This window comes from Saimiri boliviensis, chromosome 15 (genome assembly GCF_048565385.1).
Source record: "Saimiri boliviensis isolate mSaiBol1 chromosome 15, mSaiBol1.pri, whole genome shotgun sequence".
NCBI lineage: Eukaryota > Metazoa > Chordata > Mammalia > Primates > Cebidae > Saimiri > Saimiri boliviensis.
In genome coordinates this window covers 35816567-35834911 of record NC_133463.1, presented here as the reverse complement: position 1 = coordinate 35834911, position 18345 = coordinate 35816567, and the positions used below count along the sequence as shown (strand labels likewise).

At 36.6% G+C, this 18345-nt stretch overlaps 1 protein-coding gene across 3 annotated transcripts in view; it reads left to right on the top strand.

The window, feature by feature from the left end:
* Positions 1–18345, top strand: part of NECAB1 (N-terminal EF-hand calcium binding protein 1) — a 263262-nt gene that overhangs the window by 183282 nt on the left and 61635 nt on the right. For all 3 annotated transcript variants that reach the window (XM_074386885.1, XM_003940515.4, XM_074386886.1), the window contains one exon: positions 5214–5311. In XM_074386885.1, the coding sequence (XP_074242986.1) occupies positions 5214–5311 (98 nt within the window). The remainder of the gene's footprint in view (positions 1–5213; positions 5312–18345) is intronic.

Below are 18345 nucleotides of genomic sequence, written 5' to 3'. Positions count from 1 at the left end.
AATTCCTTAATCAAGGTTTCTCTAAGGTGCACACTCACCAGCAATTTACGGAAGTGCCAAAATTACCCACTCTTCACATACAATTGTGAAGTCCTTCCTAAAGGTTTTTTTGTTTTGTTTTGTTTTTTGTTTTTTGTTTTTGTTTTTTTGCTGTATCTTATGACTATCAGTCAATACAAAACTCAATTTTAATTAGGGAATTGTGGTTTGAACTCTGGCACTGAAGCTTTGGTTTGTATTTCTACCATAATTAGCTCCAATCTAAAGCATTCAGGAGTATAATTACTACTTTTCCTGGCCCTACCCTGTTTATAACTATTTTTATAACCCTACTCATTTTTACTGAACTGTTTTGCAGATCTTGAACTTGGTAGTTAAGAATAGGTAGTTGAAATATTTATAGATGGGTAAAGGATAATTACAATGAATGTGCTTGATCTGAAAGCATATCTGTAAGAAAGCTTTGTTAGCAAGGTTAAATATATTTAATAGTGTAATTTCTCATCTAGTTGGTTGTTATCTACCAAATATTAAACTATATTAAAAGTTAGATGAAGTCTATAAATAAGATGGATAAATCCTGAGGGTACAGGAAACTCCAGAGTAAAAACTTATTCCCTTCATACCAAGGTTCTTTTCAGTAGCTGTGCAGGAAGCACCCAGGCTGCACTGGCAGAGCCCAGACAGTGCTGAGAGACCTGTGCCCGCAAGACTGGGTGCTGGAAAACACCCCACATTTCTACATCTGACTGATCTCCCTATTCAGAACATGTGGGTTTTAACACTCTCTCAATTATTTTCTTTTCTACCTAGTATACTACTTGAGAAATTCTAACTGCTTGAGAAGTTTAGATGAAACTCATCTAAACTCTTGAGAATGCTTTGTGAGACCAGTTTCTACTGAGACTTTTGTGACAGCTGTGGGTTCTTTGGTTCTGACAGAATTATTAAGCTGATCTGAAACCTCAAGAACTTTAAAGACTAAGGTACAGGATAGAGAAAACAAAACAAAACTGTAGTTTGGAAATGGAACACCACTGATTAAGTACAGAAAGGAAGGGAGAAACTAATTTGTTGTTAGCATTTTATTAGAGAAGATGGCACATTGTATATTCATGAGAATATAGCCTGCTTTCTGACAGATAACTTACTACATCTCCTTATAAATTGTGCTCTACTTTTTCATCATACCTAATGCTCAGACTCTACTTTTTCACTTAAACTGATGAGGATTGGTTTTCACATATTTCCATAAGTACAATATAACTATTTTACTCAAGTTCATGAAGCCCACATGCAAATTTCAACAAAATAGGTCTTTTCTCCAGGAAGTTATTCCAGTTATCAAAGGACAAGCATTTTAAGCAATCAATATCTGTTCCAAATCATTCTTTCTCTCTAATGTCATGACTTAATGACAATATACATTTGCCCCTTTCACACTGGCAATGTGATTCAAATGAGAAACATGAGTCACAAACTTGAGAAACTTGTTATAAAACTTTGGTCCAAGCTCAGCCACTTCCAAAGCCATCACTGTCCTTTTCTCCCGCCTGCCACATGTTGGAGTTCGCAGATCTACTGCTGAAATTCTGAACTCTATTCCTCATTCCACTTCACAGCTTTGGTATGGCTTATAGTCCTAGTTCTCTGATGAAATCACTCCTGTCGATTGATGTCTCCTTTTTCTCTTGATGGTGTCACCAACATTCCCCCAAATTGTCCTTTGTGTATCCTTTCCTTTTCTAATAGGAAAATCTGAGGATGTCACTCTCCTTTTCAAAATTGTTGCATAGCTTCCCATTGCCCATAGCGGTATCAAATGTACTCTGAATCATAATCTCCTAGGGAATGTAGGTCTCAACCCAAAGATTCTGATTTACTAGATGAGACCTTCTTAATCATCTTAATGTCTAACAAGTACGGTAGGGTAGTACTTCTCAAACTTAAATGTGCCTACAAATCACCTGGGGGTCTTATTAAAATGCAGACTGTGATTCAACAGGCCTGGAAGTGGGCCTGAGATAAAGTTCTAACAAGCTTCGAGGTGAAACTAATGCTGCTGGTCCACAAACCAAACTCTCAACGTGAGTTACTAGAGGATTCTGGTGCAGGTGGCCAAAAACACTGACCTAGCCTTGAGGATGAAAGAGCATCTGGCAAGGAGTGTTTCCAAAATATACGCTTTGTCTCTCATCACTGACTTGTAGCATTTGTTTCCTTGCTGCCTTCCATTCTCAAATATGTTCCAGCCCTGTTCTTTATCTCTTAGCAGTGCTGAACTACACATACTCCTGCAAACGGGACAGGAGAGCAGCTGCTTCCATGCCTTTCCTCTGAGAATCCAGCAGGTTAAGTCCTGTTCATCTGTTAACTAAACCATTGGTGGTGTTTCCCCTATGAAGCCCTCTCTGACTTACCCGAGCAGAGTTGGGAATTTTTTTTTCTTTATCTTTTTTGTTGTTGTTGTTGTTGAGACAAGACCTCACTCTGTCACCCAGGCTGGAGTGCAGTGGCACAATAATCTTGGCTTACTGCAATCTCGGTCTCCTGGGTTCAAGCAATTCTCCTGCCTTACCCCCTATTTGGATTGCACCTTGTATCTGGGCTTTTGAACCAGTGTCTTTAACAATGATTATGTCTATTGCAGTTGTTTGTTGGAATATTTGTCTCTCCTACCTGACTGTAGCACTTCTGTCTTTTCATCTTCGTATTCCAAGTTCCTACGATAGCACCTAGCACATAAAAGACACTAAGTCAAGGTATGTTAGGCTGCAGAATGAGTAAGTCAACACTCACTATGATGAAGTGGAAGGAAGTTATCTTTCTTTATCTATATTGGATGTGTCTGACTCTTTCATCTAATTTCCCTCTTTGAGTTTATTGGAGCCCCCTTGCCTTGACTGCCTGACCCATATTCCACAGTGAGTAAGTTATAAAAGAGCCTTAGTGACAATGAGCGGCGCCACCTCAAAATAACCCTTACACTTAGATTTCCAACTTAAGCTCCTATCCAGGACATGAGCATTGCAATTCTCTTCCTTCTCACTCATTTTCTTTACTATCCAGTGATCGTTCTTTCTTTCCAACTTGGAGAGTTGAAATGAACAAATGGACGAATGAAGGAAAGAAAGAATGAAATCTTGTAGGTGTCAGCTCTGAAGCTTCTAGTCATTGTTTTTCTCATGTGCTTTATCAGCATGTGCCTGCATCTGCGTGTATAGGTCCTATTTCAAAGTGGAAAGACAACTTAAATTCTCTCCAGGAACCTCTACTGATTAAGCCAAATATCTTATCTATGAATGAAATATTTATTTTAAAACATGGCTTTGTCTCTCTCTCTCTCCCTTTATGTATATATAATCTCACCGAGGCTGGAGTGAAGTGGTGCTATCACAGCTTACTGCAGCATCAACTTCCCAGGCTCAAGCAATCTTCTCACCTCAGCCTTTCAAGTAGCTGGGACTAGAGGCACATACCACCGTGCCTGGCTAATTTTTAAATTTTTTTGTAGAGGTGGAGTCTTGCTGTGTGGCCAGGCTGCTCTCAAACTCCTGGGTTTAAGTCATCCTCCTGCCTTAGCTTCCCAAAATACTGAGATTATAGGCACAAGCCTCCTTGCCCAGCCTGTTTTCATTTTATATTTTTGTCTACTTGCATTTCACACCCCATCACAATCTCCTTTGAGGCATTATATATACAAGTTTTAAACTGAAAATGAAGTAACAGCTTCATTTATTGGCATTTTTCTTACACATTTTGCTTGTTTCAACTTATCATGGACTCAGTTCTGATATTCATTGTTTTCCCAACTTAGGAATATTTTACAGCCACATCAGTTGCTCACTGGTTGATGAAGAGTGTTCATTTGTTATAAATAATTGCACAAATAAAGTTAGACATATTTGTCAACCTTATCAGAAAGTCAGCATTATAACCACAAATTAAAATGTTTTGAAGCAGGTATTTAAGAAATAAATACTTTCTTACTTATCTTCCAATTAATCACTTTCTAAACAATCCTTATAATAGATAATTTACACCACTTTGTTTTGAAGGAACGCATTTTGCTTTGTCAAAAAATATGTCATTTGTTCTTAAACTATGTGTATACAGATTGTATTTTGACAACCATGATCTGCAATTGATTTAGTGTTTACCTGTGTTTCTTTTTTTCTCTAAAGAAGTCTCTACATTAACTATTTTATCAGTCAATGGCACTTTCCAGTTGTTATTAACATCATTATCAACGAATAGTTCCTGGAGTATTAAATAAATTAATCAAGGCAGTTTACATCAAATATGCTGAAATGTATTCCTATAATATCAAGTGGCTTACATGTGATTATATATCATTTCAATTTAGTTCCACAAATACTGTGGCACATTAAAGATAGACAGAAATAAACTACAGTTTATCCAAGGAAGAGTTCACAGGAATGGTGAGAACTATTCATTTTTAGTGTCCGAAAACCCTAGATCTTTTCAATATATAAATTTGTGTTACGCTTGTTTGCTTTCATTACAGCAATGTATAGGTTTCCATAAGTAAATATAAGATTTTGCATTTACATATATTTCAACTTACTAATTTAGGATCAGTTCATGTTCCATACTTTTAATTTCAATCATAAATCCACCATATTATTTATTCCTAACAACTCAAAAAAGTGATAGCCTTTACTTTTTCTCTGCCCAAATTGTTGAAAAAAAAAAAAAAGAAAAGATTATGATGGGGACAGTTACATGGAAGGTGCCACGGAAGACCCTCTCATGTTTTGTATCGCTGACTCTAAACCTTGAAGAGAGCTTACCTTCCTTAATGTTTCCTCCAAAAACAATAAAATGTCACTTAACTCTTTTCTAAAATTACTATCCTAGTGAGATCTATATTCTTACATTGTCAAAAAGAATTTTTTTAATTGAAACACCCTTGTCAGTAGATCCAGATTCATTTTTTCCTACGTTTGTAGGAAGGAACATTTCTTCAAGGATAATGGTAATTATTCAGGTTTTCTTTTCTTTTTTCTTGATGGTTTAGTGAAATAAGCAGATTGTCACCTTATTTCATCTTTTTTGGAAACCTTCCAGTTTTCATTTATAGCTGACATTTTGTTTTACTCATTTAAGGAGTAAATAATTAGTTGATTATTTTTTGTTTTATGATTATCTAAACTCACATATGAACTTATTTCAATATTTTCACTTTTCAGAATATTTTTCTCAGCACCTGGGCGAGTATGAGAATGTACTGGCAGCACTTGAAGACTTAAATCTTTCCATTCTGAAGGCAATGAGCAAAACAAAGAAGGTAAGAAAATGTTAATGTTTTGTTTTCTATAAAAATCTCTTCTTTGAAAAATATTTTTTCTTAAAAATAATACCTGTTTTCAAGGTATAGATTTTTTATTCCACTAATAGTTTTTTCTTCATATTAAATGAGCTATGTTATTTATTCATAACATAATTATAAACACTATATGCCAAAGACTGTGCTTTGTGTTGAGGATACAAAGATACACAAAGCTGTTCAAATAGCTCCCAGCCTGGTGGGGATACAAGTGTGTAAACTAAGTGATATGTTTTGGATCTTATTCCTCCCCAAATCCCATGTAGAATTGTAATCCCCAGTGCTGGAGGTGGGACCTGATGGGAGGTGATTGGATCATGGGAGCAGAATTCTCATGAATGAGTTAGCACCATTCCCTCAGTGCTGTTCTCCTGATACAGAATGAGTGAGTCATCCTGAGATCTGGTTGTTTAAAACTGTGTGGCTCCTCCTCTGCCCCTCTCCTTCCTCCTCTGGCCATGTGACATGCCTTGCTTCTCCTTTGCCTTCCACCATGATTGAAAGCTCCCTGAGGCCTCCCCAGAATCAGAAGCCACTATGCTTCCTGTACAGCCTGCAGAATCGTGAGCCAATTAAACCTCTTTTCTTTATAAATTACCCAGCCTCCGGTATTTCTTTATAGCAGTGAGAGAACTGACTAATGCACTAAGTATTACAATATATCCCAATGAGAAGCACAAGATAAGATATCTAATTCATGCTTGAGATGAGATGACACTTGAGCACTTAGAGATAAAGGAAGTACCTAGACAAAGGAGACCTAAACACAGAGAACAGCACATGCAGAGACTCTGAGACAAGAGGGGCACAGGACATTCTAGGAAAGGAAGCTGGACAATAAGCATAAAGTACAGAAAACCAAAGAGCAGCAAGATATGAGAGGAAACTGAAGTGCTAGGGAGGGCCCACATCTTTCAAGATGTCAGCAAAGCTAAGTATCCTAAGTATCCTATGTATCCTAAGTGAAAATAAATGAGCAAATATTTTAAGCAGAAATTTAAAAATCATGCATTCTTTCAAAAATACCATACAAGAATTAACTTGGAATTGGGGTGGATAATATAGAGGAATAGGATCACAAAGATGAGTGAGTAGGCTGGTTCATTAGTCTGGGTAAGAGATGCTGGTATTAGGAAAACAAGAGAGCAGCAATAAAGACTCAACTGAATTTTGGAAAATAAGAACATTTCTTAAAACTTCAAGCAAAACAGAAAACATAAGAAAATTGGAGCATCAATCTAGGGTATCCTATATTCAAATAACAAATTTCAAAAAGAGGAAAAAAGGAAAACAGATAAAAAGTGGAATTGGAATGCATTTTCTTTAGACCTCTACAGGAATATTTGGAAACTGAATGATAAATTCATCTTTTGAAACTTCTCTCCAGCAATGGCCATTTAAAAATCTCTGTTCTGTGTGTCTAGCTTCTTCTCCTTATTCTTTAAGTCTCATCTTAAATACCATGGCCTCAGAAGGGTCTTCTCTGCCCACCTATCTAAGAAAAAGTAAAGGTCATCTCTATATTAGAGTATCTCATCTGTTCCTTGCTGGCAATTTATCAGAATGAATGAGAAACTGTGCAATGTTTTTGTTGTTGTTTATTTGTTGTCTGTAAAGAAAGAGAAGGGCAGTGACTGGATTTTTGTTTTTTATTTCTTTTGTTTTTGACTCACCATGTGTATCCTAAGCCTAGCACAGGACCTGACAATTAAAATTGTACTCAAAACATTTATTGATGGATTAAATAAATTGATTGGTTAAATGAACACACATATAGTTCCAAAAGAAATACTTTTTCTCCTAAAAGAAAAATTGCTCCTAAGTTAATTTAATAAGCTTACGGATTTCCTCTAATAGGAAGAAAAAAACAAGTTATATAATCTTCCTTATTTCCTCACAAATATGCACTAAAATCATGTTGTTTTTCCTTGTATTGAGACAATGAGGTTTTGTGGGATTCAAATTGAGGTCAACCTGTTGTTTTGGTTTCTTAAGTTACAAAATCTTTTTCTTGGCACTCACCCTTAAAAATGCATTTGATTCATATTTTACTGCTTAATCAAGAAAAAAATATGTCTCTGATTGAAAATAAAAAAGGAAAAACAAAAATAAGAAATGGTCAAAATCAAAATTAGAAAAAGCCCCTTTGTTTAATAGCTCAAAGATAAGGAAAAGGCAGGAGTTTTGACATTTCCCAAGCCACTGTTGAATAGACATCTCCACACTGCCTAGCACGTGGACCCTTCAGAGTTAGAAATCTAGCATTTTTTCTCTATATTTCTACCCAGATAAAATGTCCTGTCTCAGTAAGAAGATGTGATTGTTCTAGGCTTTTATGAAACATGAAATACAAGCCTTTTGTGATCTATCTTGACTGGCAGTACCTCTGTTTGCAGTGTCAGAGAAGGGATAAAATGGGATTTAGCTGCCTACCTTAAACTCCAGGAGGTGACTCAGGACAGATACAGTCTGTCATTATTTCCCCTCCTCCTGCTTCTCCCTCAACCCCAGCCTTTTGTCAGATCCTCAAGGGCTACATGGATTATTTTACTTTGCTTATTTTTCTGGAAGAAAACACCATAGGTCAAGTTCCAAATGGCCATTTGAAAGTCCCAGTGGTAACTAAAACCAGAACCCTCTGTCTGACTTTGGAATATCACAAACACACACACACAAAAATAGCTTTGTCAATTTATTTTTCTTCTTCCTACAGGGTAGAGGTGGTAAGCTAACTTATAACATCAGTATATGAAGTGCTTGTAACCTCAAAGCAAATGTGGAATTCTGATGCTACAGCTAAATTCATCATGTGCTGTGTTATATAAACACAAACGGGATTCCCTGCTTATTTGTATGGCTTAAAAGGAGATTATCATAAGCTAAAGTGAAGAAGACATTCTTAAAATAATTATTTAGGGTTTGTTAGTTACCTTACTGAATGCAGCTGTGAAATTTTCCAAAATTAAAATGTGTATATACTTTTTATTCTAAAAGTTACTTTTCAAACAAAGACACCCTACAATACATTTCAATAATTTTAAGAGAAAAATAGACTTGAATTCTAGCACTGCTGGGCCTCTGTCTCTCTCTACCATCCTACATCTGTCTTTGGGATCTATGTTGTTTCTCTCTGTAGCATCTGCAGATCGCTTTATCTCAATCTTTTCATCTCTCCTCTATCTCTAGATTTTTATGTTGAGCATCTGGGCCTCCCAGGGCTCCATATTCCTTTCACTGAAGATCACAATCATTTATTTATTAGTCTTACTGTGAAAAAGATGAAATAACAATAAAACACAGAATTTCTATTTGGGACAAACATCATTACTATAATTTTATGTAGGACTTATTATTAAAATTTTCTCTGTTTCAGGCAAAATATCCAAGCTGAAATAATACCATATGTGGCATAGGAAAATACCCTTGTAGGCTCTCAGAAGGCAAGCAGTTTGATTATTTGTTACAGTTTTATTACAATCTTTTAAGTATTCAGTCCATAATTATTTACGAATATAATGAAAACATTATTCTTGGACTTCAAAGCAACCACAAGAAACACTTTTCAAACGGTTTATTTGACATCTTCTTTTTTCCTTGAAATTATCTGTCAAAATGAGTGTGTTCAGGGAAGAGGAAGTAGAGACCAGGAGGATGCAAACTAGGGGAGGAGTGTCTTGAAGTTGCAACTTTGGTTCAGTAGGAGAGAAGCACTGAGTCAGGCCTAAGCCTTAGAATCCTCTGTGCAGTCTTGGCCAGACTTCTGCCCAGCCCCTGGCAAAGAGGAACTCGACACCCCTTGGAAAGGTTGCTCAGTGAAGTCAGGAGAAACATGTTCTCTCATAAAAGACTCTAGTTATCTTGAAGGACTCTGCAGTACCTACTTCCTGGGCCCAGAAACCTCCACCTCTAACCAGGTAAGGAGGAGATAGACCAGAGATGAGAGCCCTAACCCTTCTACTTCATGTGAACATGACTTTGGGGGTAATTTAAAGGTGATAAGAAACCACTTTGAGGTTATTGACAGAGTTTACACAGTGGTGTACACCCCTACACCACTGTAGATGTACACACATTAGTTCAGGCAAAGATCATGAACAAGATAGTGACTAAGGCGGATACGCTAGGAGCATAGAGGACAGACTGCATGGTAATGTCTGCGCAGGCTCAGGACTTGGATTGGCATCTACCTGGCAACCACGTCACCGGTTCTTTCTAGTGATTGCTGCAGCCTCACCAGACTGTTGGGGACTGATCTGACTTCTCTGAGCCAAGTTGCCAGACAATGCCTAATGACTCTTCTTTCCTGCTGGGCTAGGGCTTCAGTGACTATTGCCAAAAAGAGGCTGAGGAATAGCTGTCAATGCCAACTAGCATTTATATAGCACCTTGGAGTTTTCAACATTCTTTAGTATACGTATTTCCCTTATTCTTCATCACATCCTAGTAAGGAATGTTAGGCAAAAGGTAATATACCCATTTCAAAAATGAGGAAACTGAGTCACAATGTGACTAGTTGATTTATCGATATCCTGAAGATAATGAGATTTAAACCAAGTGATTCTCATTTAAAATTTTTTAATTTAAGGTTTATGTGCTTCCACATGAACATGCTATACATAAGCAGCTGTAAGTTATATCACGACACAAAGCATTTCTTGTATTAGGTATCTTTGTTCTTTGGAACAATCAGAGTCTTCAGAGTTCAGCTGTGGATGAGCAAAGGCATAAAGATTTTTAGCTTCTCTGTTAGAAATATTTTTAGTTTTGTTTTTGACAAATGAATAAGTAGGTGTCCAAGGCTCAGTGTAATATGTGAACCTATGAAATAAGTTATAGATAGAAGCAGATGATAATTCAATGCTAAAATTATAATTAAATCCTGAAATCAAAAGATGAAGGTGCATAAGCCAAGTTCTAAGCAAGGAAGTTCATATTTGTTATTATAGTTTGTTGTCATTAGAAATATGAACTTTAATTAGAAAATAAATCAAGTTACATGCCTAAGTCAAACAATGGATGTTTAGCTTTTTACTTGCTAGAATGAAATATATCCAAAGTAAAGGTTATTGTACTTGAGAGCAGTAAGCAAAAATATTGGTCTTCTGGGTTCTGGATGAATTGATAAAGGATCTGAAAGCTTAATAGGAGTCTTACTGATTTTTTTTTTTCAAACAGATAAAGCTGTACTATTTCTTGAATGATCCATTCTTGATAGACACTTAAAATACCATGTTTACTATTTGCTAAATACTTAGAATGTATTTGGTTTTGTGTCAGAGCTCACTATTCTGTTCCCATGGTAAACTATCTTTTCTAGTATTAAGTATTATTGATACATTATCTTAATTCTTGTATACTTAGGTAAATTTGAAAATGTAGGCCGGGCACGGTGGCTCAAGCCTGTAATCCCAGCATTTTGGGAGGCTGAGGTGGGCGGATCACAAGGTCAAGAGATCGAGACCATCCTGGCCAATATGGTGAAACCCCATCTCTACTAAAAATACAAAAAATTAGCTGGGTGTGGTGGCATGCGCCTGTAGTCCCAGCTACTTGGGAGGCTGAGGCAAGAGAATTACTTGAACCCAGGAGGCGGAGGTTGCAGTGAGCCGAGATTGTGCCACTGCACTCCAGCCTAGTACCTGGTGACAGAGTGAGACTCTGTCTCAAAAAAAGAAAAAAAAAAAAAAAAAAAAAAAAAAAGAAAGAAAGAAGAAAGAAAACGTAAAAGTGCAAATCTTCTCTGATTGTTCTTCTCTCTCACTCTCATTTTTTTGTTTGTTTGCTTGTTTGTTTTTGTTTTGGTGGAGACAGGGTTTCTCTATGTTTCCTAGGCTGATCTCGAACTCCTGAGCTCAGGTAATTCACCCACCTCAGCCTTTCAAAGTGCTGGGATTACAGGTGTGAGCCACTGCACCAGGCCTGATTGCTCTTCTGTAGCAAAAATTTTTATCCCTTGTTTGCCATGTTTGCATAAGTTTTATAATTGTTTTTTTTTTCAATGCTGGGAAAACTTCTATTAGAATTTTCATTACATTTGTAAAGTAATTTTGAGAAAATCGTCATCTTGGTAATATTTCCCCTTCCCATGCAGGTGCAAATATGTTTTCTCATTTATTCAAGCTTTTTATGGCTCATTAAATATTTTTATGATACCTCATAGAGGTTCAAAACATCTCGTTAAATCAATTCATGTACGTTTTATATTTTTGTTGTTTTAATTGGCCACCCTCTCTAACTTCCTGCATAATGTCGATGACATATTGGAAAATGATTGATTTTTGTGTACACATTTGGTAACTAGATCAGCTACCATTTTCAGTAGCTGTTCTGTCCATGGCATGCCATTTATCATCCTTTACTGATGTTACAGCTTGAACATCAAGAGCCTCTGCCACTGTAAGAAACAACCCACCTAATCTCTCTTTTACAGAAGTTTATCAATCTGTATACAGTCTTTAATGCCCTGTCTATTTTCTCCCATTTTTTTGATCTGAATTTTGAAGCTATACTTTACACCTATTGTTACATAAGATTTCAAATTCTGCTTCAGTACCACAAGGCAGTAATAAACTGTGAGTTACACTTTAGAATCTTGTGTCTTAAAGGAATAAGAACATTTCCCACAAAACCAGTTTTAAAAAGCTTGAATAACAAAATTCTATAAATACAATCGTGTAGGACATTAGCAGATTCTTACATATTTTTAACAGAAAAGACACAAATAATAAAAGTAAGTAAACAATGTATTTAATTAATTGGCAGTACATTGATATCGGCCAAAAGTAAACTTGGCATTCATAAAAGGGAGAGGTCAGTGTTCACCGAGTAGTCAGATAAAACATCAGGAAGAAGGTGAGACTCAAATGAGCCTCAAAGAATAGACAATTTTAATATAGGAAAAAGAATAGAAGAGCCTACAGATAATGACCCTTCTCTGACTTTTTAAGGAGGCAGCTATGAAGTCTAGTTCGGCCAGAGGCTGTCTTTCATGTCCAGAAGAGGCTGTGGTTTGCAGATGGAGGGGTCAGGTCATGCTGACTGCAGCTGGCATTTCACCTTATTTATAGTTTCTCAAAGGAATGTATAAATAACAAACTTTGATCTTGCAAATAATCTTGAATCAATAGGACTTAAAAAAAAAAAAACAACTTAAAAGATTACTAGCGCTGTGGCAGGTAGAAGCCTCAGGTCAACCGCTGGTATACCCCAAAGTCACAGAGGTCCCTATTAGTAATCATTTTTTTCATGATCATTTTCTATTTTCAGACCAATCCTTCCTCCCCAACCCAACCAGAAATAAGTTATAGTGATAAATTACTTTTGTTTTGTTTCATGTACCTATAATTTTAAACAGCCATTTTTTTTCCTTTGTAGAGATTTTCTTTTATTTATCGTACTTAGATTACTAGCTGGAACACTTATATCCCTAAAATAAATTGGGAGTTAATTTTCTGCCTAATGAAAGGATGAGTACACTGTTCTATTTAAAAAGTAAAGCTGGTTTATTTTGCCCAAAAATATAGTTCTGAACTACAGTTGCCTGATTGAATGTACAGCCCTATTTCTGAAGAACTGAACTTTGAAATGCTAAAAGCTAGATGAAGGAGAAAAGTTAATGCAAACACTCATGGGGGATAAACAGCACAGCATGTGATTCCTTCTGTGACGAGAATTAAATTTGATATGACTCATGTCTTTTGCCTGAAGTGGAAAAGTGCAGAGGGAGAGATTAAAAATTTGTCTGTGTTGTGTTTCTCAGATTTGATGGGCATTAGTTATTATCATGTTGAAGTTGTTCCTTCTCATTCTTACTTACAAATAGGAAATACTATATATCGCAAACCAGAAATACTGAATGTTATCTGAGAATTCATTAGTTTTGGCAAAGTCGTTATTTTCAAAATAAGTACATCCAGAAGAATATACTTTCAAAAAGAAAATGAGTATGTGCAAAAAATCTATTATAGATGCTTCCCATTGGCTACAGGATAAGAGAGCTCAGGGCCACTTGGTATTGTGTGACATCCATTTGGAATGATTTATCCCATGACCTGTCAGTTGTATAATAACACATGGAATGTAGCTCTAACAGCCATGCAGTGTTATTGAATTGACTGAGATCTCTGGGAAACTTTCCTACAATTTCTCTGGGTTTCAGTTTAAATTTCTGTTATGGATCATACTCACATTTTAGGACTACCAATTATGCCACAAGCAGCCTGGCTTCTGACAGGATGAGACGATGTTTTCATCTGTCGTACATCTGGGTTTCAGAATACTGGCTGTGTGTCGTTGCTTTGTAAGACTGAAGTCAATCTAGGAGACCACTTAGCTTTATTTTATGAACCAAAATAATAATAATGTAATAACATAGCTAACATCTATGGAGCCATTACCAGTTTCCAGGTACAATACTAAGTACTTTTAGTAGCATATTTTATCCTAATCTTTTATTGGGTAGATTCAGTGATTATCCCTGTAAGTGTATTAAAAAATGAAGACAAAAAATGTCAGCTACCTCACTGAAGGTCACATAGCTGAGATGTGGACAGCTATCTTAACTTGATCCCTATGAATTGCTTTCTAGTCCTCCTTGGCATGAAGGTATTTAGTTTCTAGCCAATTCCTTGAGAAGATGACAAAAAATTATGGCTGAGAAGACAGAAAATATATTGAAGGGTTTGTTAGTTGTAATAGTTATCTAAAGCCATAATTACTGAGGGTCAGGAATCCAAGGCATAAGTAGGCGATTCCTATTCAAAGATTATCATGATAATGTAGTCATTTTAAGGTCCTTGAGGAGTTGCTTTCAAGCTCATTCACATGGCTGCTGACACATTCCAAGGAAATAGAGTCAGCTATGTGGCTTCCATTTCTCACCACATGGACCTCTCCATAGGGCTGCTCCTGTCATTGTAGCTGGCTTTCTGTAGAGAATGACTGTAAAGAAAGAGAGGCCAGGAGTGGTGGCTCATGCCTATAAACCTAGAACTTTGGGAGGCTGAGGTGGGTGGATCACCTGAGATCAGGCTTTCAAGACCAGCCTTAGCAAACATGGAGAAATCCTGTCTCTACTGAAAAATACAAAAATTAGCCAGGCATCATGGCAGGCACCTGTAATCCCAGCTACTCGGGAGGCTGAGGCTGGGAGAATTGCTTGAACCCTGGAGGTGCAGGTTGCAGGGAGCCCAGACTGTGCCACTGCACTCCAGCCTGGGTGATAGAACAGGACTCCATCTCAAAAATAAATAAATAAAATAAAATGAGAGACAGACTAAGATTATAATATAATCTTGGCAATAACATCCTATTACTTCTGCCATGTTCTGTTTACTAGAAGCAAGTCAGTAAGTCCAGCCCACACTCAATGGGAGGGGAATTAAACTCCACTTGTGTGCATGTATCCTTAAAACCACCATAGTATAATATGGTTTGGCTGTGTCCTCACCCAAAATCTCACCCTGAATTATAAGCCCTATATCCCCATAATCCTCACGTGTCAAGGGTGGGACTAAGTGGAGGTATGTGATCATGGGGCTGCTTCCTCCATGCAGTTCTCATCATAGTGAATGTACCTCATAAGATCTGATGGTTTTATAAGTGTCTGGCATTTTCCCTGCTCACACTCATTCCATCCTGCCTGATTCTCCTTTGCCTTCCACCATGAAGTTCCTGAGGCCTCTCCAGCAATGTAGAACTGTGAGTCAGTTAAATATCTTTTCTTTATAAATGACCCAGTTTTGGGTATTTCTTCACAGCAATGTGAGGAGACTAATACAGAAAAAATTCTGAAAGATAATGAGAGTCAGTTATGTTTTATCTTTAGAACTAAGCCACATACACAAATGAATATATAATGATTATATATCTATAAAGCCAAAACATATATAACAAGATGAAAAATACATTTTCCTGAGTTTGAGTTAATATTAAGTATGGTCACTAAAACAAGTTTTTAAAGAAGTATTTTAAAACTATCACCTTTCAAAGAGGGTTCAGTTTTTAATAACTGAAAATCCATGTCCCTGAAAAAAACTCAGTTTATTCACTAGTTCAGCAGAAATGTCATTCTAGGAAATGGAAAGGAATCTAAGTTTTGCAACACAGTGCCCTTAAGAGTCTCACCATAAAACAAAATAAGTAATTTACGACTATCTACCATCCAAAGCTTTAAGTAGATTTCATAAAATGGTTTAAATAACATGATAATAATAGAAAATAGGAAAGGACCACTTTGTCCAGTGAATCTGGAAAGTTATCATGGAGTAAACAGTATTGAAACTTCAAAGAGTGAAACATTTATGGCCAAAGATTGCTGGGAAATAGAATAAAAGTCACTTCAAGGAAAAGAAGTAACAGAAACAAAAATGTGAGAAACACAATGCATTTTCACAGAAATTTGGGGAATACAAAGTGTTTGAAGCATCAAACGATTTTGGACATTGTGAGTGTCCAGGCTAAAAGGCAAATTGGCTGAGAAATTTAGCATTTAATCATTAAGTAGCAGAGGTATATTGGAAGTTTTCAAATAATGGAAATAAAGAAAGTTGGTCAAATGAGGGTCATTATTCTCTCAAATCTACCTATTTGTTTTCCAGCTGTCACCTCTAAAATGATAATGTTCACTCATAATATTGATCTTTATTGTTTGAAAGAAAAGCTATTGTACATATTATGCCATTTGTGTATATTTCTGTATATGTTATCCTATACATAAATAGGGTTTTCACAATTTTCAACAAATATTACTTATTCCCATATAGAAAAAATATGATAGAACTAAGAATTGTTCTTGTTTTAAAAAATGTCATTCTTGATTTGATTCTTTTTTTGGTTGTTGACACTCACAGAAGGAAATAAGAAACACTAAGTTAAGGCTGTCAATACTGAATGCTTTTCAATTCAAGTGCACTTTTTGTGTTTTTTGTTTGTTTGTTTGTTTGGTTAGTTTTGTTTTATTTTGTTTTTGAGGTAGGCTTTCACTCCTGTTGTGCAGGCTGGAGTACGTAGTGGGATCTTGGCTCATTGCAACCTCCGCCTTGCAGGTTCAAACTATTCTCCTGCCTTAGCATCTGAAATAGTTGGGATCACAGATACACACCACTGAGCCTGGCTAATTTTTCTATTTTTAGTAGAGAAGAGGGTTTCACCATGTTGCCCAGGCTGGTCTCAAATTCCTGGGCTCAAGCAATTCAGCTGCCTTGGCCTCCCAAATGGCTAGGATTACCAGCATGAGCCACCATACCCAGCCTCAAGTATGCTTTTATATGATCCAAATGTAGCAGACAAAGGCCAGGAATCTTTGGTTTATAACAACAGGCAAAATGGCAACTATGCAAAATGTTAAGATAATATTTTAAGGATTTTTCTTGGTTTTCTCAGGAACATCAGAAGATACAGCTTATCACTCTCTTCCTTACATAGTCATGTAGTGTTTCTGTATTACTTTGAATATCAGCATTTCAGTAAAATAAAATTGAGGTGGGTGAGGGGTTAACTCATAGGATTTTTCTTTATTGTGGGAGAGAAATGTGCCTTGATTTTCTTCATCATTCAGTCAAAGATGAGCATTAATAACTATATAAATTTTTTTGTAGGTCAGTGTCAACTTTTCTTGCAGTTGGATTTTTTTCTTCAGTTCATATAAACATTTGATAGCATCATAATTTCCATTTTCTTAAAAAACATTGGCTCACTATCATATCTATCAAATTTTCTTTGTAACATATACAATATTTAAAATGATATTTTAAAAGTAAATATTTTATATGAAAAAGAAATCCATATGGTTATTAACCCCCCAAAAAGATGATTGTCATATTTGTACCCCCTTTAGATCTTTGTTGCCTTGTGCTCTTTCCTTTATCCCTTACGATCAAGTCAGTCACCTAGTCCTAATGATTTTGTCCTTCATGTTGCTCATGTCCATCCTCTTCCCTGGCAACCCACTGGGCCACATGAAGCAGAACCTCCTTGACTCTCACAGGGATTCCTTGCCACAGATAACAAAGTCATTATTTTTTTATCCAGTGTTGTCTACAGACCATGTTCCACCCTGCAGGATGAGACATCTTTCCAAAAAATGAAAAATAAGGCTTTCCCTCAACTCCTTAAAACTTTACACTGGCTTCTCATTGACCTCAGGAAAAAGTCCAGACTCTGCCCAGAGCACACAGGCCCATCCAAATCTGAGCCTTCCCTGCTCATCTGGTACCCTGCCCATCTCTCTGGTTCTATGTCTTGCCAGACCTTACCAGATGACTTTCTCTCCAGCCATACTCAGCCATTGTCAGTTCTCTGAGTTCCCTACCATCTCTCTCTCCCAACTGGACCTTGCCATATAGTGGTCCTTCCTTGTGGATGACATTACTCAGCCTTCCCTAGGTCCTTCCTCAGGGCTCCTCCAGTTATCTGTGCTCTTCATCTAGCTGGTCCTCTAATATTCCTGGTGATACTATGGGAGTTAGCTTAACTGTCACTTCCCCTAGGAAGCCTTTCTTGATCCTCCAAGCAGGGTGTTGGTAGGGATACAGGGGAGATTAGGTGTATTCAATTCACCTCCTGCACATCCTCATAGTAGCTCCTTTTGCTTTTTACTTCTCTGTCGCCCCAACTGTCCTGAAGTGTCTTCTCTCTCACTGTATCACCAACAACTACTGTTTGGGCTAGTTAAGGCACTCAGGTAATTAAAAAATATATATAATATATAATATATTTTATATATTATATATGATATATTATCTATATTATATACATAATATATATAATCTATATTATATAAATAATATATATTACCTATCTATATCTATATCTATATATAGATATAGATATAGGTGACCACAACCAGTTCTGGACAGATAACAGTCAGATGGGTGTCCATTCCAAGGGACTATGGAGATGGTGAAGAGGGAGCAGATTTACAGAATATCCATCACCAGGCTGTTTCTAAAATTTGTAATGATTGCTTGTCCAGAGCAACACAATACTCTTTCTGA